The sequence below is a fragment of the Periophthalmus magnuspinnatus genome, chromosome 16 (assembly GCF_009829125.3).
Source record: "Periophthalmus magnuspinnatus isolate fPerMag1 chromosome 16, fPerMag1.2.pri, whole genome shotgun sequence".
NCBI classification, from domain to species: domain Eukaryota; kingdom Metazoa; phylum Chordata; class Actinopteri; order Gobiiformes; family Gobiidae; genus Periophthalmus; species Periophthalmus magnuspinnatus.
In genome coordinates this window covers 26340083-26363139 of record NC_047141.1, presented here as the reverse complement: position 1 = coordinate 26363139, position 23057 = coordinate 26340083, and the positions used below count along the sequence as shown (strand labels likewise).

Genomic DNA, 23057 nt, shown 5'->3' with positions numbered 1-23057 from the left:
CACAAATCTGCACCTGTTTTTAATGTTTTATATGAACTTGGACATACTTACTTGCTTGTTTTTGTTTGTTTGCATAGTATTTTGAACAGGACAGTCATGAAAAAGAGTCTAAGTGCTCTAAGTGAGTTCTCCTGTATACATAAAAATACAAAAAGAAAAAGAAAGAAGACAACTTTACCTAAGGGGACATTAACGTATACCTTAACCTCACCCCTGACTACGTATTACTCCAACAAAATAACTGCATTCATCTTATCCTATGTTTCCACCTTTGCTTACATGCACTTGTGCCGAATGATGTATGGAAGCACAGATAACTGCAGTTTGAACATAGCCAATGCTGATAAAGTTAAAGCTGAATTATGATAGCTTATATCTACAAAGGGAATACACCTCCTGTGGGCCATAAATTGTGGTTTCGTTTGAGAACAGGCCAAGAAATGCATTACTCGTGTGAATCTTGCATTGCTCTGAGGTAAGCGCTTCCAACTACAAATCTTTTCTTTACATCACAGTCCTTAACATTTCGATAACGTAGGGCATTGACTTAAGAAAAGAGTATGTGCGTGTGTATTTTTACTGATTATATATGGTAGGGAAGTCTGGTATTGGATTGTCTAATTGGCTGTGCTGGTTCCAAATAAATAAATGTATAAGGAGACATTTATGTGACAAAAATATTTCCCAAATCAACACGCATTTTATTGTATGTTTAAGTACAGTTATGAATTATTAAGTCCTAGCAGATGACCTCACCAGACCAGTTAAAAATGACAGATCTGTGGAAAGGCAAGCTCAATCACAGCGAGAATGCATGTTTTATCAAGACATTTGTAGCCATAAAAACTATATTTGATTAACTGCAATATATAAGATACAGACGTTTGATGGCATACTGTTAAACATTTCAGGCAAAGCAAATAAGTGGCAGAACAACGACTGGAAAAGCTCCATAGTACACCTTAATTTCCAAGCATTCTTATTTGAATAGAGCAAATAACAGCCTATTTTAGATCATCAATCACTTTTTTACCAATATATTGTTCAGCTTCATTTCAGAAGCTCCATATTCTTAATGAAAAACATTGTGAAATGGTCAAAATAACTAGAATAAAGACTGGAAAAGTGATAAGAGGCTGCATGCATACTCTGTTTAGCAGTGAAGATGCTGAGTCTCCTTGTGCCACAGTGTCAGGAGCTGTTTAGGTGGAGGGTCACACACTGCATGGGCTCCACAGTGATTTCTTCTCCTCCATTTTTAATCGTTTTGTTGAATTATTCTTCCTGCGCGCGTGTTGAGCCGCTGTGGATTGGGGCCCCGCCTGTGTCGGACACGAGTGGAGGGAACAGAGATGTGGCAGCGAGGCCCGGTTTGCCACGAACAACACGGGACTCCTGTGGGAAAAAGGAGCCAGAGCCACGTCATCAATTAATAAACATCTTCTTCTTCTTCACAAACACTTTTGAGATGAGCAGAAGACATGCCAGATACTGATTACATATTTAACACAATCAGGTAATGCAGTTCAGGCTGGTCTCCATGGCAACATATGGGCCTACTGTCAACATCATGACATGGCCTATGTGTTATACTTGCACAGTAGCACATCTGATGAGGACTTGGTTACCACAATAAAAACAAAACAGACAAACACTAGAAACCAGACTAATTGAATGGATCTCAAAAGTCTGCAAAACTTCACCAAGAAGTCTGTAGCGCCCCCCACAGGATCTCTGCAGAAAACACCAGAAGCTGAAGCAGCCCTTGATCATTTAAGGTGATCAAGGGCTAAAACTACATGAAACTTGATATTACTCCATGTCATTTTACAGATCATATATACAACCTTCTTAATGTTGTACTACTATATTAAACTTAAGTATGAGTGCCAATAGTTCTACTACTTAACAGTGACAACATTGATAAAAATTGAGGGTAATATTCAATCAAAAAAGGAAAGAAAGCCTCACACAAATGTTTTTTCCTTTTTTTATTGTACAATTTTATAAATCACATTTTGTACAAATGTTGCTAACAAAAAGCAAGTCAGACTTCAATAAGCTGTTGGACTGGAGCCTGAACATAAAAATATATTTTAAACACTGCAGTTTGATCAGGGAAGTGAATTATGAAGACACGCAGTTTTGAGTCTATGGTGGGATAGAGGGTTTTTCCAATGTATGGTTATTCCTTTAGTGTAATGAAAGAAAATAAGCAACAGGGAACCGCAAATGTTGCACAGGAGCATAAAAATCCAGTTTGTCTGTGGAGACAAGCTTTGTCATTTGGTCCTGATCCGATGTGTGAAGAGGCAGAGATCCAGAGGTCGTAGGGGCAAAGGTCAAAAGGCAGCAGTTCTTAAGAGCGGGTGTATTTTCCCCAAATGTGAAGCATGAAGACTGAAGCGATGAAGAGCAGGCTCATGACCAAGACTGGCACGGGGCCCCTGTCAGAAAAATCAAAGTAAACGATTAGCACAAATGAAAACTCACCACCAGTCTTACTTATCATGCCCTGTAAAGCCAAACCCTCTAGGATCGACAGAGCAAACGATTTTATTGACGAGATGTAGATACTAGGAGGGGCTGTGGTGTCTGAAGAAGGGACTGAGCAGCACAGGGGATTGGGGCGCATCGGTAAGTAGCAACATTGCCATGCCGACCACCTCCTCTGCACCCCCTCCTCCCTCTTGTCAGAAGGCTGTAATTGAGTTGACCTTTTAGAGCCGATCCTTTAATGAAGCTTTGAGGCAAGAGTCTAACGCAGGAACAAACACATACTCGATATATACATCACTGTACCAAACGTCTGCCCTCCTCCAACTGCACAGACACTCAATACATCGCTGCATTGATCTGCCACGTGCTGCTCAAGACACAAGACCTAAAAGTTGCTCTAAAATATTTGGAATTGGAGGTTACAGAAAGTTTGGAAAAAAGACTTGACGCTAGTCTTCATTTTGGTTACTAGCCACTTCTTTGGCCAGATGAACTTGATGCATAATCCACCTAACCTTATATGCTACTATAATGTGAGCCATTTCACTCTTGTCCAGACATAGATTGCATTTGAACTTGATAACTTTATTAAAGCTAGAAGAATATATTTTATTACAACTTCTACAGCAAACCATATAACTCCTGCTGCTATTTAAAGCATGCACTATGCAACTTTGATGTGGGGTCTGCCACCTGTTTGTCTGCACATAAATGCCATTGTTTTACCTGCATGTTTCACAGTATGGCATTAAATGTATCCATCTTGCATTTATTCAATCAGAAATGTTTTTTCCCCTCAATAATTCCTTGAAAAACATGCATTTGGAATGTAACCTGGGCTCACCTCTCCACAGATATGACCTGTTAACTCTACCTGGTGGCATCATCTGCTTGTGAAACATTCCATGCAAGGGCATCGTATCTCCACTAAGAAGAGGAGACTGCAGGCCCTCTACCAGAAAAGTTACGCAGTGCACCTTTAATACCCTAATTGGCAAGTGATTTTTAAATAGGATCAGCCACAGTTGAGAAAAGTTGATGTTATGTCCTGTTTGGAAGTGAAAGTACTTAAAGGCCTACCGTGTGTATAAAACCACTGTACACACTTTAAGTAGAAATCATTTGTTGAACTACAGAGTCACGTAAGGTAATTTCCTCTCATTATAGTAAATTACTCTTAAGTAGATGCTTATGAGTGGATCAGGTAAAATGTCAGAGAGGAAATGAGTTCAGCATCACTGGGAGTTTGGCTGCTGTGTGTTTCAGAGCAGACTTACACTTTAAGACCAGGTGAGTCCTCAGTGTAGAAGCGCCACATGCCTCCTGTACCCGCTGATGTGGTCCTGCCTCCGCTGCGTGTGCCACTGCTGGCTGCTTTCCTAGAAAACAAACACAGATCCAGTCAGAGAATGTCTCAAGAGAGTAGCAAAGAGGAGGTATGAAAAGCAAATGTATTAGTTCTCAAACTGTGGTACTGGTGGTACAAAAGCTTCAGGTGTTACATGAGGTCCTCAGCAGGTCTAGTGTTAGTTTGGTTTAGAGTAGAATTTTATTACCATTTTGTCCTTGGGTGTTTGGAACTACTTTAAATATTGGACTATATTATTTACTATGAAAAATGCTGCACAAAAAAAAAAAACAAGCAAGCTTATCAAGAATGAAAACTAAGGTATAAAGTGGTGATATTTCTGCACTTTGTGGGTAATTTTACAGTGATTTCACATAAACCTGTGACACATAAACCTTAACTAAAAACAACTTTTAAGATGTTAATCTGTTAAATTGACAAAACATCATTCTATATCTTATTGGTAATGAAATACAGCGTTAAAATATAAACTGAACTCAAACATTTTAATTTGTGGCCAGACATGGTACAATTTAATAATGGCTAGTTAATTAATTAATTCAAAGGGGTTAATAAGTTAGCGCGAGTAAAGTGAGACCTTGATTATTCACTGATTAAGCCCGGAGCACAACATTCATTTAGTGCTATAAACAACTCAAAAAAATTAAAAAAATTAAAAAAAATCGATATCGATAATAAACCCATCCTTAAAATATCAGATTTTGGAGTTGCATAAAATAGACAATAAAGAAAAGAATGGAGTTAGGCAGCCTCTAGAAATTTTGAGTCTGAAATTTTTGAGTTTTAAAGCTCTTGGAGACTTTGTGGACACAAAATTATAAATGGTTAACTCAAGATACTTCTGTTGTACGATTATTAACATCAGTTTTATGTGGACAGAAGTACCTTTGCCTGACTGTGGAGCCTGCTGCTCGAGGGGCGACTGTCTTGCTTGGGGACCGACTGGATGTCCCAACACTGGTAGCGCTTGCTGCTGGTCCAGGCTGAAAACAAACAAAATTAGTAAAGTTATTAGCATAGTATACTCACAAATTTTGAATAAGTGCCAAAATAAAAACGGGCACCTAAAAGTTTCAAGGAGCATATGTAGGAACTATGTAATTACAGTGCAAGTATCTGAGATTTAACAGCCAGATTTATTATCCACACTTGTTACAACAAATGTATGAACTCATTTTATCCATAAAAAAGTGATAATATAGTTATTTCATTATCAGTACAGGAGAGTCACTTTGCGCCAAAACTAATATATTAGTAAGTAGTACACTTATAGTTTCCTAAACAGCCACGTCCTCATTGAGAAGCTAATGCTAACCAGCTAATTCAGACAGCAAAGGCTCAGCGCAGCTCTATATGAATGGACAGAGCGTAGCATAGCAAGAAGCATCAATAGAAAGTCTTATTTTGATGATCGCACAGCTGACTTACCATGATTAAATTGTTACTGTGATCGAGGGTGAATCTGTGCGCTTGTCTTCAGCTGATGTCCACGTCAAATGAACAGATGGCAAAAGGAATTGGTGCAAATTTGAGCAGATTCTCACAATGCTGACGCCTATCTAAAAAGGACACGACTACACACAGCACCGAGACACTTAGAGGACCGCGGAGATGCCTGACCGGTTTTTTGACTTTTTACTCAATAACGTTTACGAATACCTTATTATTTCTGTAAACATTTCTCAAAATCCCAAAAAATAAAACATAAGAAATCATATCATGTATAAGTTATGTTCATATAGAGTTTAAATGTATAATTATTTTAAAGGCAGACCGTTGGGCCACTTGCTAACCGAAGTTGACGTGTCTTACAGGAAACGCGTGCTTTGCTTCCATGAAAACGCGGCCATTTTGGATCAAACACTGAACACAAGCAGCACAGTTTTAAACGGGCATTTGAGCCAACATGGCGGACAAAACTCACCAGTTTCTGTAAATGGTGTGTTGATAAAGCGCAGGATAGACGAGTCTTATCAGTAGTGGGAAGAAGTATTCAAGAGAACCAAAGGTAACAATTAAGTTAATTTTAATCAAAGATACTGCTAGCGGTATAAATTAGTTTGCCAAATCAAGATAACAACAGTAGTTCGTGGGTCAGTAGCAGTCTGTAGTCTGTATTTATTGTTAGACTTTGTTTCATTGATCAGATGACATTTGTAAATAAACTTCTGTCAACTATTTTTCCCATTCTTAGTTATTTATCAGGCTATTTTGCAGACTGTTTTCTACAATTCATATTAATTTTAAAACTACAGTGCATTACATTTATAAAATATTGATTCCTAATTTGTAAATGCAAAATTATCATTCCTCTTAATTCTTATATTTCCTCTTTGTAGAATGGTGCGAGTGGTATTTCTCCATCCAGACCTGGGCATCGGTGGAGCAGAGAGACTGGTGGTGGATGCAGCTGTGGCTTTGAAATCTCGAGGATGTAGTGTTCAAATATGGACTGCTCACTATGACCCCACTCACTGCTTCTCTGAGACTCTTGACCCAGACCTGCCTGTGGTAAATAATCTTTTTGTTGTTGTAATATTTCCCTTGTAATGTCAACTTTATCTTATTTATTGTATTTTGTTCATATTGTAGATCTGTGTTGGTGACTGGCTACCTACGAGTTTGTGTGGTTATCTGCATGCTCTTTGTGCATACCTAAGAATGATCTATGTAGCCTTATATTTGGTCTTCTTCAGCGGACTGGAGTATGATGTTGTCTTCTGTGATCAGGTTTGCCCATTTTTGCATTAGGACCACACGGTTAGTTTCCACATGTCACACCCATTGCATTTGCAGAGTGTCTCTTTTATTGTTTTTTATTTTATTGTGGTTTATTACATTTGAAATAATTATGAAAACATGGCTTTGATTTTATGCCTAAATTGATTATTATGAGATACTTTTCACCCTAAAAATATAAAAGTCACACTAGTAAAACTGGGTTATGATGCTTGATTTTCTTTTTGTCTACATTTATCTCAGTTTTTCAATTTTCTCTGTAGGTGTCTGTATGTATCCCAGTGTTGAGGCTTTCCCGTCACAGGAAAAAGGTTCTGTTCTATTGTCACTTCCCAGACCAGCTACTGACACAAAGGAAGACCGCTCTGAAGAAAATGTATCGTGCTCCTATTGACTGGCTGGAGGAACGGACGACTGGTATGGCTGACATGGTATGTGCATTTTTATGACCTAATCCTCATATGCACTAAGAAGTTCTATAGTTATAAAGTTAAGGCACTGATAGAAACAGTGACATTTTGTGTGGGCCTGAGGCTGTTTTAAGACCTGTGGATGTTATTCAGCTCACCTGGAATTATAGTGCTGTGATATAGCAGAGCTAATCTGCCTTCTCTCTCTCCTCAGATCCTGGTAAACAGTCAGTTCACTGCAGGCGTGTTCAGAGACACGTTCAGGAGTCTGAGTGGAGTCCAGACAGATGTGCTATACCCCTCCCTGAACACCAGCACCTTTGACCGGCCCAGCTCACAGGAGTGTGGCCTGGGGGGACTACTTCCTGAAGGCACCTCCTGCATGTTCCTCTCTCTGAACAGATATGAGCGTAAGAAGAACCTGGGCCTGGCTCTGGAGGCTCTGGCTGCTCTGAGGAGCAGACTGCCCAGAGAGCAGGCAGCCAGCGTCCACCTGGTGGTGGCAGGAGGCTATGACGACCGTGTCACAGAGAACGTGCTGCATTACAATGAGCTAAAGGACCTGGCAGAGCAGATCCACTTGGAGGGCTGTGTCACCTTCCTGCGCTCCCCCTCGGACTCCCTGAAGGTGGCACTGCTGCGGGCCAGCGCTGCTGTGTTGTACACCCCGAGCAGAGAACATTTTGGGATTGTTCCAGTGGAGGCCATGTACTGCTGCTGCCCTGTTATCGCAGTGAACTCTGGGGGTCCCCTAGAGAGCGTGGCTGATGGGGTGACAGGCTTCCTGTGTGAGCCCACAGCAGAGGCCTTCTCTGCAGCTATGGAGCGGCTTGTCAAAGACCCCCACCTCCGCAAAGACATGGGACAGGCCGGAAGGACCAGGGTGCAAGACAAGTTCTCTCTGGAGGCCTTCTCAGACCAGCTGCACGGATACATCCTCAGACTGAGCCAATAACATCTGCTCTATTTATACAGACAACTGAAAACCACACAATGTGAAGGAGAAAGCATCTGGATATTGTATAAACTGAACAATGTTTCATCAAATATTAAAATGGTCCCTTCTCATATATACATCTTGAATGAATTCATGTGGATGAAAAATCTGTAGAGAAATTGGACCTGAGAAATTGAACTACTATCCAGTTCTTGTCTGATTGAATAATGCAAATGGACTGGCACAGAAATAACATCCACAGTTATTTAACATTAAGGTCCACAGGGCTTAGTATTGGATCTGTCTTGGTCATTGTCTGCTGTATCTTGTCATTGGTTACACATAGTTACTCAGAGTCAAACTGTGCCCAGAAGCCTTCACTATTAACATATATGATGTTAATATTCCCTAAATGTAGATGCATATGTGTGTGCGTGCAGAAAATGTATGGAGCCCTGTGTGTCTGTGGGGAGGGGAAATGTGAGGACTTCTCACGCAATTAATCAGCATTCCCCTGGAGGGGTTGCTGCGAGGCTAAAAAGGATGGAATCTCTCTACCAATTAAGAAAAGAGTAACGAGTTTAAAAAATACCACCCCTGCAAGTGTGTCCACGAGGCTGCTGCAGAAAGATCCAGACAAATGAGCCAAAAGGATTGATTGTGAGCGTAAAATGTTGTGCTCCGAGTATGTTTTCTTCTCTGCAGTGCTATTTGTCTGTGTCTGGGACTGAGCAGGAATGTAGTTAGCACCCCATAGCGTCACAGGCCACCATCCCAAATCGATAAACTGGATGCTTCCTGTTTAGACGCTAGGAATTGGGGCTTTGTTGGTGATGTGGAGCTCTGGCCCGGCCATGACTCCTGTGGCTGAATGGACGTTATTAGCCGATGATGGAGAGAGTTTGTTCTATTAGAGGCCTGCTGATGGCCAGTGCAGTGTCTGGGTCATTATGAAACAGAAGAATAGCATAAGGTCATTGTGTCTGTGTACTAGTCTCCTCAGCACTGCTACTGTATAGAAACACTCATATTGACATTCCTGAAGTCCTAATAAACAAGAGAACACATACTTTCCTAACTTTGCTTTGTTGATGACGCTTTTGGCATTTATTAAAGTTTGTAGCAGATTTTGTAAACATTGATAATGCCTTGCTGTGCTTTTTCTACTCATTTAAGAAGTTTGCTGAGGGATAAATGAAACAGAAGCAGGATGTAAACTTTTTATCTTATTTTATTTTGCTGATGTTGAGAAGTTACTGAATGAAATCATTATATCTCCGTCTCGGAGCGTTGTTGCATTATCATTTGCAGGGTCTGAGTCGTGTCCGCATTGGCTTTGTTGTTTGGCTTCAAGGAAATCTAAATTGGGACACAATTGAAAAACTGAATTAAAGTTAAGTCGATTACAACTGTATAAATAGAAAATAGTGTACAGAAGTTACATAATGATTTTGAGAAGTTGAAAATGAACAAGAAAGGGAGCAAAAAAAGCTATGAGCCTCTGAAAATGTTTTTATTAGCTCAACCAGAAGCTCTTAAAATGTAGACCTCCTCCTCTATGCAATTAATCAGATATGTAATGATTTCAGTTATTCCTCTATTCAATTACATAAATGTTTTCATCTAGAATACAATGAAGATAATTAATGTTCAGAATGATACATGCCCCTGTTCTACCCAGGACATTAAAATAATAAAATGTAGGTCTATACTTTGTCTACAGGTAAATTTGAACAGAAATTGTGAGAAATATTTGTAATTTCATTTATTGTTTTTGCAGTTCTACGCATCTTGCCTTTGTGACTTTGTGCCCAGTTTGAACTCAGACTATAATTTTATATTTTGTTGGTAAATGCTCACTCTTTTCAGTATCATGCAGAGGAAATAAGTAGTTTGATTCATATTTCAAGATTTTATATCATTTCTCAAACCAACCACATTTTTAAACCATCTTTAGACCCACCTGGTTTCCCATAGCTTGGCCATAGCGGATGAATGTAGCAAAGTGCTCACTGTTGAAGTTGACCATGTCGTATGTGAACTCCTGGTGGTGGAAAGTGTGGCAGCGGTACAGGATCTCGTCCAGTGTGGAGGGGGCCAGCTTGTGCTTGTTGTTATTGACACGGATGGTAGTGCCTGGAGGAACTCTGATCTCGGAAATCATCTGTGTACAAATCCTTGTCTTCTTCAGGATACTCCCAGACTTGGGGATCAGTAGCTTGATAAAACTGCGACAGGCTTTTTGTGTCGTGTTCTCATCTATAATGTGAAATAAATGAATAAAGGCCATTGAGAAATTTTCAGGTTTTAAGTATTTTTTTCTGCAAAAGCTCACCTCCGACCCCAAAGTGCATGACATGTCCCTCTCCCACATAAACAGCCCAGTGAGACAGTCCAGACCAGGGAAGAAGGAACTCAATCAGGTCTCCTATCACCGCTGTATCCACACTTTTATCAACCTGAAGGAACACAACAAAGACTTTAACCACTGGATGGACTGCTGGAGAGCTGAGTGTGTGTAAAAATATCAGTGAAATGGTCAATGGTCACATTTTTGTATAGCTCTTCCCCCCCTTCAAGGTACTCAGAGTGCTTTAGATCAAAGAATCACTCACCCATTCACACACACATTCATACAGCAGTGTACTCAGACATGGGGCAAGGTGGGTTAAGTGTCTTGCCCAAGGACAAAACAACAATAGTCATCTGTGGGAACTGGAACCCGCTAACCTGTTGTTTAGTGGATCTGATGTTTGTTTGTTTTTTATGTCGAGAGGAGAATTCGGACTGTCAACCTTTGGATTAGAAGACAAATGCTCTACCGACTATTGCTGAGTGATTGTTGCCCAGTAGCTCAGTTTCCTGGATCACACCTTAGGACCCCGGTACAACATTGCCTTATGTAATACCATATACTTATGCAATCATTAAAAGCACTAATATAGCAGTGGAAAGACCTGGAGACACGGGGGCAGGAGACAGACGAACCACCACCTGACTAAAGGTAGACTGTTAAGAACATAAACCTCAGTATCTCAGTTTGTCCACTGATTTGTCCACTATTTGTCCACTGGTGTGAAGATTGGCAGTTTGATTCTAACTTCCACAAGTGAATGCTAACACTGTGTTCTTGGGCAAGACACTTAACCCACCTCGCCCTCAGTGTCTGAGTATACTGGTATGAGAGTGTGTGTGAATGGGTGAGTGGTTCCCTGATGTGCTTTGAGTGCCTTGAAGATGGAAAAGCGCGATATAAAAATGTGACCATTTACCTCAGAAAAATATAGATTAGTTGGCTTGTGCTGTTGTTTTGTGGCCCCTTAAAATTCATTGGAATACAACTAATTGCAGTTTGGAGCCAGACTCCCGGTCAAACATATTGCCACACATGCATAATATTCCATTGAAACAGCAAAAGAAAACCTCAGTAACATAGCAAAAACTCTCTATTTTCCCACCCATAAATCAGATGTTCTTCTTTTTGACACCCCAGTCTGGTCACCTTAATTAAAATCATCATTAAAACACAAAATCTGAATATTTTAGCTTTTGACTAATCTTAATGAGCTTTTATCTTGTGTAAATTTAAATGAAATAGGCTTTCTGAGCTTTTGCGGCAAGAGATCAAATTGGTTTTGGTTGCACCACATTTAAAACTTTTAAAACTCTTAAATTGTACTTGTCTAATATTCTCGTATTTGCTAACCTGTTTCCATGTTGACAGAAGGCTGTTCCAGTTCCCCAGCGCATTCATGGTCACTGCTCAGAGGAGAAACAAACTGACACAGTTTACAGGTTAAGACACCCTTTTATTAAGCACTATTGTTATCAAGATGAACCTTCAATACGTCACATATTAATTATCGTACAGACTTTCACACTGTCATATATCCAGTCCTTTGATTCAACCTTCTGTCCGTCCATTTTATTCATCCATTTTAAGCCATCTTCTGTTTTCTTTATTGGACCAATTAACAAAGCTTTGGCCACAAAAGAAAAATAAGCCAAAAATGCAAGTCAAATTTAGGTTATGATATTGCTATGTGAAAAAATATACTTTTAACACTTTATAATACCAACAGCAAAGTCTTGGAACTAATTGTTTATTTAAAAAAAACAAAACTAAAAACAAAACAAAAAAAACAACTTAAATAAGAAGTTAGGATATTAGAAAAGTAGATACTAACTGAATCATTCTGAAATACAGTTAAGTCACTATAAAGTCGTTGTTCTTGCACAATATTTAACCTACAATGATTAAAATGTGCTGTAAAAATAGTGTTTGTAGTGTCATTTTAATCCTGTTATAGCTGCAGTGGATGTTCTCTTGGAGGTCACATAACGCATAGGCTCCTGTAATACCCTATATAAGTTTTATACATTTTCATGAAACTGTCTTTAGCTCAAAGTTGAACAGAAGCAGAACACTTTCTGCCTTTCTGCGCTGCGCTCTCCTCGCCTCTGAGGCTGCCCTGTGGAGGCTGGTTACACAGATCACCGTGCGTCTGAGCTGCAGCGATAACCGGTGCCCAGGTGCCATCGGCGCACAGTCTTTAATTAATTAATGAGACCGCGGGGTGGGTTTTCTAATTCCACATAGCCAGCACGGAGGGGGGAAAGGAGGGAGCAGGGGGGGAGCAGGGGGGAGCAGATAGCCGCGAAATGTTTAGGTGTGAGTTTTCAGGCGACGCAGGAGCGGAGATGTATGTGCGCGCGTGTGGCTGTATATCTATTTAGTTGGCAGTTTGGGAGCTGCTTTCCTTGTTAGCAGAATATTAACTATGTGGTGAATATTTTTACCGTGGCTTTAATCACAGCTCATGATTGGGTGTTAATCATGGGGTAAATGAAGCTGATGAGGAGAGAAACACAGGAGGCCCAATACATCACCTGCTCCTGCGCCCCCCCCCTGCACCTCTGCTCCCATAAGCCCCTGCGCCTGCACTAACCAGGTCACAGTACCTCTGCCCTGGAAAAAAACAAAGAGCACACACGAGCAGGACTGTCCTACAGCTACAAGGAGTGTGCTGTTGTTCTTTACAGTGTTATCAGTGTAATGCCAGATCATAACACTATGTACAGAATGTGTGTTTATATGAGTATCCTAAAACAAAGATGTATTTTAATGTATGATTAACATTTTGTGGTCAAAATCCTCTCAGTTACTTTTCCCCCTCAAATCACTGATCATTATGAGATAGGGTTTTCTCTACAAGACATATAACTTTAATTTCATTTTGACATTTATTAACTTCTATATCAGAACTCAATGCCATCTTCTTCTTGTTGTTCTTTGTCTTCTTTGTCTTCTGGTTCTTATTCTTGTTGTTGTTCTTCGTCTTGTTCTTCCACTTCATTTTCTTCTTGCTCTTGTTGTTGTTGTTGTTCTTCTTCTTGCTCTTGTTGTTGTTGTTGTTCTTCTTCTTCTTCTTGCTCTTGTTGTTGTTCTTCTTCTTCTTGCTCTTGTTCTTCTTCTTCTTCTTCTTGCTCTTGTTCTTCTTCTTCTTCTTGCTCTTGTTGTTGTTGTTCTTTTTCTTCTTCTTGCTCTTGTTGTTGTTGTTGTTCTTCTTGCTCTTGTTGTTGTTGTTCTTCTTCTTCTTGCTCTTGTTGTTCTTCTTCTTCTTGCTCTTGTTGTTGTTGTTGTTCTTCTTCTTCTTGCTCTTGTTGTTGTTGTTGTTGTTGTTCTTCTTCTTCTTGCTCTTGTTCTTCTTCTTCTTCTTGCTCTTGTTGTTGTTCTTCTTCTTCTTGCTCTTGTTGTTGTTGTTGTTGTTGTTCTTCTTCTTCTTCTTGTTCTTCTTCTTCTTCTCGGTTCGAATTCCGCTCTCGGCATAAAAACATCATTAGTAGAGCCGGTCAAATCCACTGACACACAGGTTGGCAGTGCGACCCCAGCTCCTATACATGAATGCTGTTGTTGTGTCCTCGGGCAAGACACTTAACCCACCTCACCCCCAGTGCCTGTGTGAATGGGTGAGTGGTTCCTTGATGTGCTTTAGGTGCCTTGAAGGTGGAAAAGCACTATATGAAACCATCCATCCATTTTCTTCCGTTTATCCGGGTCCGGGTTGCGGGGGCAGCAGTCTAAGCAGAGACTTCCAGACTTCCCTCACCCCGGACACATCCTCCAGCTCCTCCGGTGGGACCCCAAGGCGTTCCCAGGCCAGCCGTTAGATATGAAACCATTTACCATTTATTAAATTTGCAACGCCACTAATCTTCTTTTACACACAATCTGCTGACATGAACTGGAACCAACCATTTCCTCTGTTTTAAGTGTGTACAAAGCGACCTTGCGCGCTGCATTTAGGTGTCTTTGTCTGAATATTATTTCGTAGTAACATGCAGTTTGACAAGCTCCAGAAAAGCCTCTCCCGTTGCTGTCAGAGAAAAGAAACCTGAATCCGTATTTGTATTCCAAGCACATATTAATGATCCCTTTTACACATGTGAGCAAATTATGCATTTCCGACTTTACTACTTCCATAAAATATTTCAATATATTGGCTTACACCTCGTAAATGTACCAGTGCAGTAGTCTTAAACACACTGGAAAAAACACTACCATGAGACAACAGAAATGATTTACTAAAGCCATATAAAGATACACAATAACGCTTGTATAATCTCTGATAGTGGAATATTAAAGACAGCATAAAAGCATATTTATGGCCGAGCATTCAAACGCATTATGATTTGTTCTATATGTAAACTATCTTATGGCTGCAGCAAAACAACACCGCATATTTGTAACTAGCTTTGGGTTTATTCAATTTGACCAATGAAAATTTGTTATAATGTGATTTACGCTGTTAAATCCGAGATCAACTGTTCTTCACACCTTGTTTCACACTGATGCGTTAATGATTAATGACACATATCTTTTTCCACAATAAACAGTGGTAGATTTAAGTAGTGATATCCTTATACTAACACGAGGACAATAGGAACACAACATTGAACAGACATCACTTTTATTTCATTTTCATGTCTTTATTTATACAGAGAGAAAGGCCCGTATTACGCTATTTTCTGATCTGTTCTAATGTTGTTTCCTCATCACAAACATACCTGGAGTTGTGTTTTGTTTCATTCACATGTTTAACGCGCAAACCCTGCATATTTAGGCTGAGTTCTTGTCTCAAACAGAAAACAATCTGTTCCACCTTGTGATGTCATGTGGTGATACAGGAAGTGCTAAACTGCATTCTTAAACTCCGTACACCTTCACTAGAATTATTTTGATAATTTCAGTCCTGCATTTGCCAATCTCTACTAAACAAAAGGTAAAAAGTAGATGTTAACTGCTTCATGACATCACAAGGTGGAATGGAGCATTTTGAGCTTTGGAGATGTGGACAGACTAATTAAATGGTCACTCAAACATGCGTGAATGAAACAAAACGCAACTCCAAGTATGTTTTTGAGGAGGTAACAACATTATAACACGGCGTAAAGCTCACAGGGACATTTAAACATTTAACAGTATTTTATTTTTAGAAATCATCCAAATTTGGAAACTCCGAGATTATCCTTGTACTTCCTGCCTGTAGCGGTACACACTGATTTCACCCTGGTCGTCTTCCTGGAGCAGCAGGTGAGGAAGAAGAGACGAGAAGACAGAGGGAGGAGAGCGAGGGAGGAGGAGGAGGAGGAGGAGGGGGCACCTGAAGATCAGACCTCCTATTGAACCTGGCTCCCATCCAACTCCCATTCAGACTTTAATCAGCAGCGAGGCAGTCAGTCATGTAGACGGTGGCTGAGGAGGCTCACGCGCACGGCCTTAAACAAACACATTAGCATGACTTATTTCACTGCTCCTTAACTAGTTTTACCTGCACTTTTATAATTACTTCAATCATCTTAATATGCCTTGATAATGATTAGTGAAATCCTTATGATGATGATGTACAACTGCTGTGGTTTAATAGAAAAACATATAACCAGACCACTGTAACTACTCAAGTCTGTCCACCTAATTCTAAATATTGCTTGGAATTCAACTTAATGGAATGAACAAAAATATTTATGAGCCACATTAAATCCTACACTAATGTCCTCTTTGTGTCAGCTCCAAACCCGGATATACACATATGGCTCTATCAGTTTCTAGACAAAGTATGAATGTGAACCCATTTTAAATTACTACATCACTGCGTGCGAGATACACTGCCTGGTCAAAAAAAAAAGTAGCCACCAAAAAAAAAGGTCACACACTCTAATATTTCATTGGACCGCCTTTAGCTTTGATTATGGCACAAATTCGCTGTGACATTGTTTCGATTTCGCTTCTGCAATGTCACAAGATTTATTTCCATCCAGTGTTGCATTAAATTTTCACCAAGATCTTGCATTGATGATTGTCGAGTCTGACGCTGCACAAAGCCTCCTCCAGCACATTCCAAAGATTCTCAATGGGGTTAAGGTCTGGACTCTGTGGTGGACAATCCATGTGTAAAAATTATGTCTCCTGCTCCCTGAACCACTCTTTCACAATTTGAGCCTGATCAATCCTGGCATTATCATCGTGGAATATGCCCGTGCCATCAGGGAAGAAAAAATCCACTGATGGAATAACCTGGTCATTCAGTATATTCAGGTGTCAGCTGACCTCATTCTCTGAGCACAGACTGTTGCTGAACCTAGACCTGACCAACTGCAGGAGGCTCGTACCTGTTTGTTTAGTTAACTCCAGGTGGCGACTTTTTTTTTTTTGGCCAGGCAGTGTAATAGGCTCTGCACACCAGCGCCCGGTAACGTCACTGTTAGAGTCACTACTTTCTGTCCAATTTAATCTCTATGAGGTTTTTGCCAATTCTATAATAAATAAATAATTAAAGATCAGGCAGTGGACAGGGAGCGTTCTATGTTTAGAAAGAGAGAGGTTTGTGTCAACACCACAAACTAAAATATTCTACATATACAAATATCTGGGTAGTCTTTATTGTAATGGATTTGAATATTAATAGGTTGTTTATTTCATGATTTCCAATTTTAATAAAACTGACTTTGAGACAGTGAGGTAGCTAGTGTGATGCTGTCATAGAAATATGTGCACAGAGTCTATTTACTGTGGTGAGCATAACAGAAACATCCTGAAAAGTGGCCATACTCCAATCAGTATGCATCATAACTACACTCAACAAAACAAAATACTGACTTGAAGCATTTATTTTTTGTTGATTGAATTTATAAATCTTAAGTAGATCAATTTATAATCCAAATATTTATGTTGGGTGATGGGATAAACATAAATAGTCTAATTACATGAGAAAATACAGCATGAAACATTCATTTACAGTAAAGGTGCGCTCTAGAACTTTTCTGAAGGAGGGTCCAGCACTTCCATCGCCTTTTCTCCAGAGATGTTATAGCAGAATGTTCCACAGTATGGCATTCAGTCTTCATGGTGACAAGCAAGCGATGTTTCAGGTCAAATTACAGGTCAGATCTATAGAGAGGCGACATACTTAAATGTATGTGTAAAGTTTTAGGTTTTTCAGCAACAAAAACAACTGCATGAAGAACTGCCAGAAATTCCAGGTAAAGAAAAAACCTTCCACTAGAAAAGTTAGTGCGCATTTAAATGTCATCACTTCTTTACTGAATTTCAGATGATCAATTTTAAAAGAAAAGCAGGAAAATGTAGTATCTAAAAGTAACTTGTGTTTCTGTTGACAGTATTCTTGCTTGGTTCACTCAGAAGGAGGTGTGAGCCGGCGGGCGTGTGATGCCAGGGGAGGCTCACAGACCCCCTCACTGTCCCCCTCACAACCCCCCTCACAGCCCCCCTCACAGCTGGGCAGCATAACCTCCGGTGATTATCCTCATAGGGGTGAGTGTCAATCATACCATCCTCTATCTCTGTGTGTGCGTTTGTTACAACACAAAACAAAGCACCTCTATTGTCGCTCCAAGTTATGTTCAGTTGTGTTTGTGTGCACGGCCCGCCGATGGCCTGTGAGATTGAGCTGTCAGTCCAGCGCCAGCAGATGAAGATTAATGAAGCATGTGAACAATAAGAGGCTGGCAATGATCATAAATATGCTAATGGACGTTATCAATAGAAAACCCGCTGACATGCCACAGTACAGGATACACAGTGTTAAGATTTGGGAGGTGAGTTAGGGTGGGTTCACACATGCACAATCACAACATCAAAACTGGGACAAAACTGGGACCCAGAACTAAAACTAAACCCAGGACTAAATCTGGACTAGACCAGGATTAAACCAGGACCAGAACAGGACCAAACCAAGTCTATATTTGGACTAAACTGGACTAAAACAAGGACCAAAAAGACAAGTTTGAGCACACCTTCAGTTTGCACTAGGGATGGACCGATGTGGAAAGTTCAGAAATTAACTTTTACTTTTTGCAAAACATAATAACAAAATGTTTTTTTTTATCTACGTCACAAAATAAGAGGCTGGCGCAACTTAGAAAAAATATCAGTGCCAGTTTCTAGGAACCTCCTCCGATATCACTGATACTGATATTCTTTGGTAAAGGTCTTTTTTTCATTAAGAATTTTGTTTTCCTGGATGTAAAACAATCAAAAAAATGTCTTGATTATTATTGGATACCGATATTAAAACAGATATTTCACCCACTCCTAGTTTGCACTGTTGAGCTCCCCCCTTCTCCTCCTGAAACAAACATATTTTCATAGCGCCAAATATCGGCTACATTTTCAATATCAGACCAATATAAACTTGAGGGAACGTCCTCTGATATTCCGATATTAGAAGTTGGAACATATCACCCTTTCCTAGTTCACACTCTTAAACTTGCCCCTTCTCCTCCTGGGACAAACATATTTTCATAGTGCAGTAATGAGTATTGGGTATAAACTGACTGTCTCATGTGTTATATTTGAGATACAAAAGGGGAAGGAAGGAAGACTCGTTGACTGGGTGACATGATTGGTGTCAAAATTAGCGTGTTTACTTAGCGTCCGTGCGTGTGGGAGTGAGAGAAGGCCGGTGCCAGCAGCTCTCGTGTCGATGCCAAAAGTCTGATTAAGAAAACAGGTGTGGCTAATGGTCACAATGAAGCGCTGATTAGAACACGCTGTGATGAAAAGACTGCAGAGATCTATTTACTAAACTGATGGCTTTGTTGTCACATCCCATTTTGTTTTGGCAGTCCTTTGGGGGTCCTTGCTGGCTTCCTATTTTTCCTCCTCGCTGCTCAAGTGGGTCACAAAGCAGCGCTAAAGTGTACCAAACCTGCCTGTCCACTCCATCACCTGGAAATCTCATATCCTCCTTCTCGCATCCACTCACCCCAGGTCATCACCCTCTCCGCAGGGAAATATTTCAGGCTCGCGAGAACCCCACGAGACCCCCACGACCTTCCTCTGTCCTTTATAAAGACCTATAGACTTGTACACTATCCTGATGGAGAATGTAATTTGTGTGTGGCGGGGTAGGGATGGATGGAGCGTGTATAGTAGACATAGGGAAGTGGCTATGATTGGGGCTAATGAGGACACAGGGGACAGGGGAGGGGGGAAGGCAGACCAATGGCGGTAGTGTCTTGTGTACACTTATGTGGAGGGTCCCTGCTGTGCGGAGACCCTCCTGACCCAGGGGACTGTGTTTATGTGCAGTACTGTGGAGTGAGTGTGGCTGCGTGCGAGCTCCCAGTGGTCATTACAGGAGGCTAATGCTGAGCTGGTTAATAGGAGCGGCTGGGACAGTGGTAGTTAAGCATTTAGATGTCGGAACAAATTGGTCGTTAAGTCAAGGTCATGGGTGACATACTCGCACTTGTTTTGGATAGTTTTATAGAGTAAATAAGGAGTCAGAGTAAGACAATGGATACCTTAGAAAAAAATCTACATTAGTATGAAATATGAATCATTTTGACTTGATAGGATGTGTTTTACTCAATGAACCTGTATTATTTAATTAGTTTTAACGTAATTCTGACTTAAAATATCTAGACATGACAGATGAAAGTGTGAAATGAGAGTGAAACGTAAGGAGTGACATTGAGTAAATTGTTGGCGATGAGAATTAAACCCATGACAATGAGGTGGAGCCCAGGATACACTACAGTCTATAGACAATTGTGCTGCATATTCCAGACTTTTTACAATATATACAGGCATTTTCTGCTAATGAAGAAAGAAAAAAAAAGTAATGTACTGTACATATTGCCAGATTTGTTTTAATTCTCCAAATAAACTACCTTAAAACCAGTCAGAAATGCCATCACGTTCCATATTCTCGGTCTATATAAAAATAATTGTCCATGTTCATAATGTTTTCGCAGGTCACTCGCTGCACAAGCTGTTATTTTGAAGATGCTCTAACTTCACTCATTAAGCCATCACAATTTGCCTTTGACAATTTGGCTCAAGTTCTCAACCCTCTCCATTTTTCTGCTTCTACATCAACAAACATGAAGACACATTCCCCCTGTTGGCTATTGTTTGTCTGACTCACATACTGAAGTCATCGTGGTGTTAGTGTTAGTTTAGAGTCTTGTAAAGCCCATAATCAATAAAGAAATGTGAGTTCAATGTTTAAAGAAATCATTGGCACAGTCCAGTCCACTACGAGTCCCCTTTTGATCCGAAAACCCATCTTAACCACCAAACCATAACACGCTACGAACTTGTTTCTTCATAAACTTGCATAAGAGAATACAAAAACTGAGGTGTATTTCATGTTGAATCTCCCTCCTCCTCCACTGTCCCTGTCCAACTGCGAGTGAACAGGTGTGAGTGACAGTGCGGTGGTCAGTTTGTGTCTCATTACCATGCATGCTCCGTCCGTGTCGTCCAGGAGGCTCAGCCCACGTCTCTCTGCTCTGGGGGAGAATTATAGATTACCGGGCTGGAGCTGACTGAGGGGCCAGGGGAGCTCGCCGCCGCACATCCCAGACCTGAGCAGTGTAAGCTGGGCACGGGTCGCAGCTCATCAGCCTGTCTCTGGAGGCTCCGGAGCTTAACCTGCAGCTAAGTTCTGATTAACCAGACTAATGATGGTGTGGTCCTCCAATCCCCACTACCCGATACTATAATCACTGCTTAAGGCCTGGGACGCTGCTATTGTCTATAGGAGGAGAGCAGTGTCAAGACTTAACGGATAAAGGAAGGACAACAAGCATTTTAAGTCTATTGTCAATACAGGATCACTCCCATCTAACAAACCAAACTCGAATTCATTTTTTCACACGATTTCACTGTTTGTCTGACTGTTGATCGATACGTTTTATCTGTACAGCAAATACTTCACCGCAACTGAAACCCTATCCTTTGATACATGAACACTGAGCACCAGACACAAGCACAAACTGGTCCCAAAGTAAGAAGCACATAAATTAAGCACACATAGACACACACACAGACTTTTGTTCTATTTTAGGTGAGTTACTGAGCGTGGGATGAGCATGGGCAGAGGTGTATACTCTTCCAGGATGTGTCAATAATCCTTACGGTCCAGGGTGAGTGGGGGCATTTGTGACACGCCCCAAATGAAGCAGTTTGAGAGAGGAGTCCCAAGGCAAACGGCTCCCTCCTCGCTGTATGGGTGATAGATAGGAGATAAAGACAGAGATAATAGCAAGGCGTTATAAGCAGAGTGAATCGATAAATGATCTACTGTCTGAAAGTGATCAACTAAGATGTGTCCAGAAGTGTTGGAGTGAGATGCAGTCATTTCGGGCCTTGACTATTTCAATTGTAAAAGCAGGTGAGGCACTTTTTCATAGGAGATTTAAGTCAATTTGGACATATATAGCGTTCAAAATAAAACTGAGACTTCCATATCAAGGTACTAACCAAATATATGTATGGGGCTCCACTATAGAGGACCTTGGCACCCCCTTAGCCCCTTGTAGGAAAAATATCTGGAGCCACCCCTGCTGCTGCTGCTGCTGCTGCTACAAATCCAAGTTAAAAAAAACAAAACAAAAAAAAAACAAAACTTTTTACTAAAACCAGGATTAATTCAGCCTGGACTAAAGAAGAACTGAGCACAGAATTTATAGATATGACCCTGACCAACCAAAAAGTTCAGGGTTAAACCAGCACATATTTTTAAATAAAGTATAAAAGTGGTATAAAAAGAGGGCTTCAACAGGTCCATGCGTAAAGATAAAAGCATTATCTGCAATGGGCCATGTTTTGATAATATTAACGCAATATAGTGGAAAAAATGTATGTCAGGGTCACTTGTCGCTACCAAATGCATTTCTCTTAACACCACTATAGCTCATACATACAGGTGCAGGTGGAGGGCCATAATCCGGGACGTATCCAGACACGCGCTCCTCTCCTGGCAGCTGTGCGCCTCTGAATGCTTCCAGGAGCCGCCATTGTTCGGCTGTCACTTCCTCGTCTGTCGGGCCCAGGAGACACACGGCTGACATTTAACCAGACCCCCCCTCCTCCCTCTTATCCCCCCCTCTCCCCCTTCGATCCTACCGCTTCAATCAAGTCCCCAGCTCCTTCCCCGTAGTAACTCTATCCATAGCGCAGTGTGTGGCGTGTGGCGATGTCTATGAATGACAGAGTGAGTGTTTGTGTTAATGAGCGGCCCTTTAAGGCTATTAAGATAAGATTGGTACACCTCAGAGTCCCTCATTACCCAGCATGCTTTGCCCCCCCACACGGGATGGTAATTGGGAAGGAGAGGGAGAGAGAAAGAGCGAGCAGTGAAAATAATGGCAGGATAAACGTGGGATAATTGGACGCACAGAGAACAAGAGGAGTGATGGATCAGGTTGAAATGTGTCAGTGCGCGGACGTGATGGAGAGCAGGTCACAGTCTGCTGTGTTCAAACACCGGGCACGTGTTTTACATGCGTAAAAGTAGAGCCTCCTTAAGTCTTGATTAAAACTTGCCTAGTAATGCCAAAGGGCCACTATTATCAGTCAAAAAACCGAAAAAGGTCCACGTTTGTCAGGCAATGTTTTAATTGTTAGGCTGCTTTAACTTTTTAGATGTGAGGAACACGGAGAGACACGGGCCAACCCTTAACCTCCAACATCTGTTTAAACTCAACAATTCAGTTCACATTATGGAACAATAGCACCACCTACAGGGCGCAGGCATCAGGCATAAGGTACAGGCGTTACAAGTTATATGAA

General features: G+C 40.8%; 3 protein-coding genes across 3 annotated transcripts; 1 reads left to right on the top strand and 2 right to left on the bottom strand.

The window, feature by feature from the left end:
• Window positions 1-2000: 2000 nt before the first annotated feature.
• Window positions 2001-5448, bottom strand: sec61b (SEC61 translocon subunit beta). The gene is made up of 4 exons (XM_033981611.2): window positions 5297-5448; window positions 4754-4851; window positions 3777-3878; window positions 2001-2447 (listed from the first exon to the last, which is right to left on the bottom strand). Exons 1-4 carry the CDS (start codon window positions 5297-5299, stop codon window positions 2360-2362), a joined length of 291 nt encoding a protein of 96 aa, XP_033837502.1. The 5' UTR covers window positions 5300-5448; the 3' UTR covers window positions 2001-2359.
• Window positions 5449-5718: 270 nt separating this feature from the next.
• On the top strand, window positions 5719-9197 carry alg2 (ALG2 alpha-1,3/1,6-mannosyltransferase). The gene is made up of 5 exons (XM_033981005.2): window positions 5719-5876; window positions 6208-6379; window positions 6461-6598; window positions 6871-7038; window positions 7232-9197. Exons 2-5 carry the CDS (start codon window positions 6209-6211, stop codon window positions 7970-7972), a joined length of 1218 nt encoding a protein of 405 aa, XP_033836896.1. The 5' UTR covers window positions 5719-5876; window position 6208; the 3' UTR covers window positions 7973-9197.
• On the bottom strand, window positions 9173-11749 carry LOC117383784 (phospholipase A and acyltransferase 2-like). The gene is made up of 4 exons (XM_055227811.1): window positions 11661-11749; window positions 10290-10413; window positions 9918-10213; window positions 9173-9313 (listed from the first exon to the last, which is right to left on the bottom strand). Exons 1-4 carry the CDS (start codon window positions 11706-11708, stop codon window positions 9224-9226), a joined length of 558 nt encoding a protein of 185 aa, XP_055083786.1. The 5' UTR covers window positions 11709-11749; the 3' UTR covers window positions 9173-9223.
• Between the last annotated feature and the right edge of the window lie 11308 nt (window positions 11750-23057).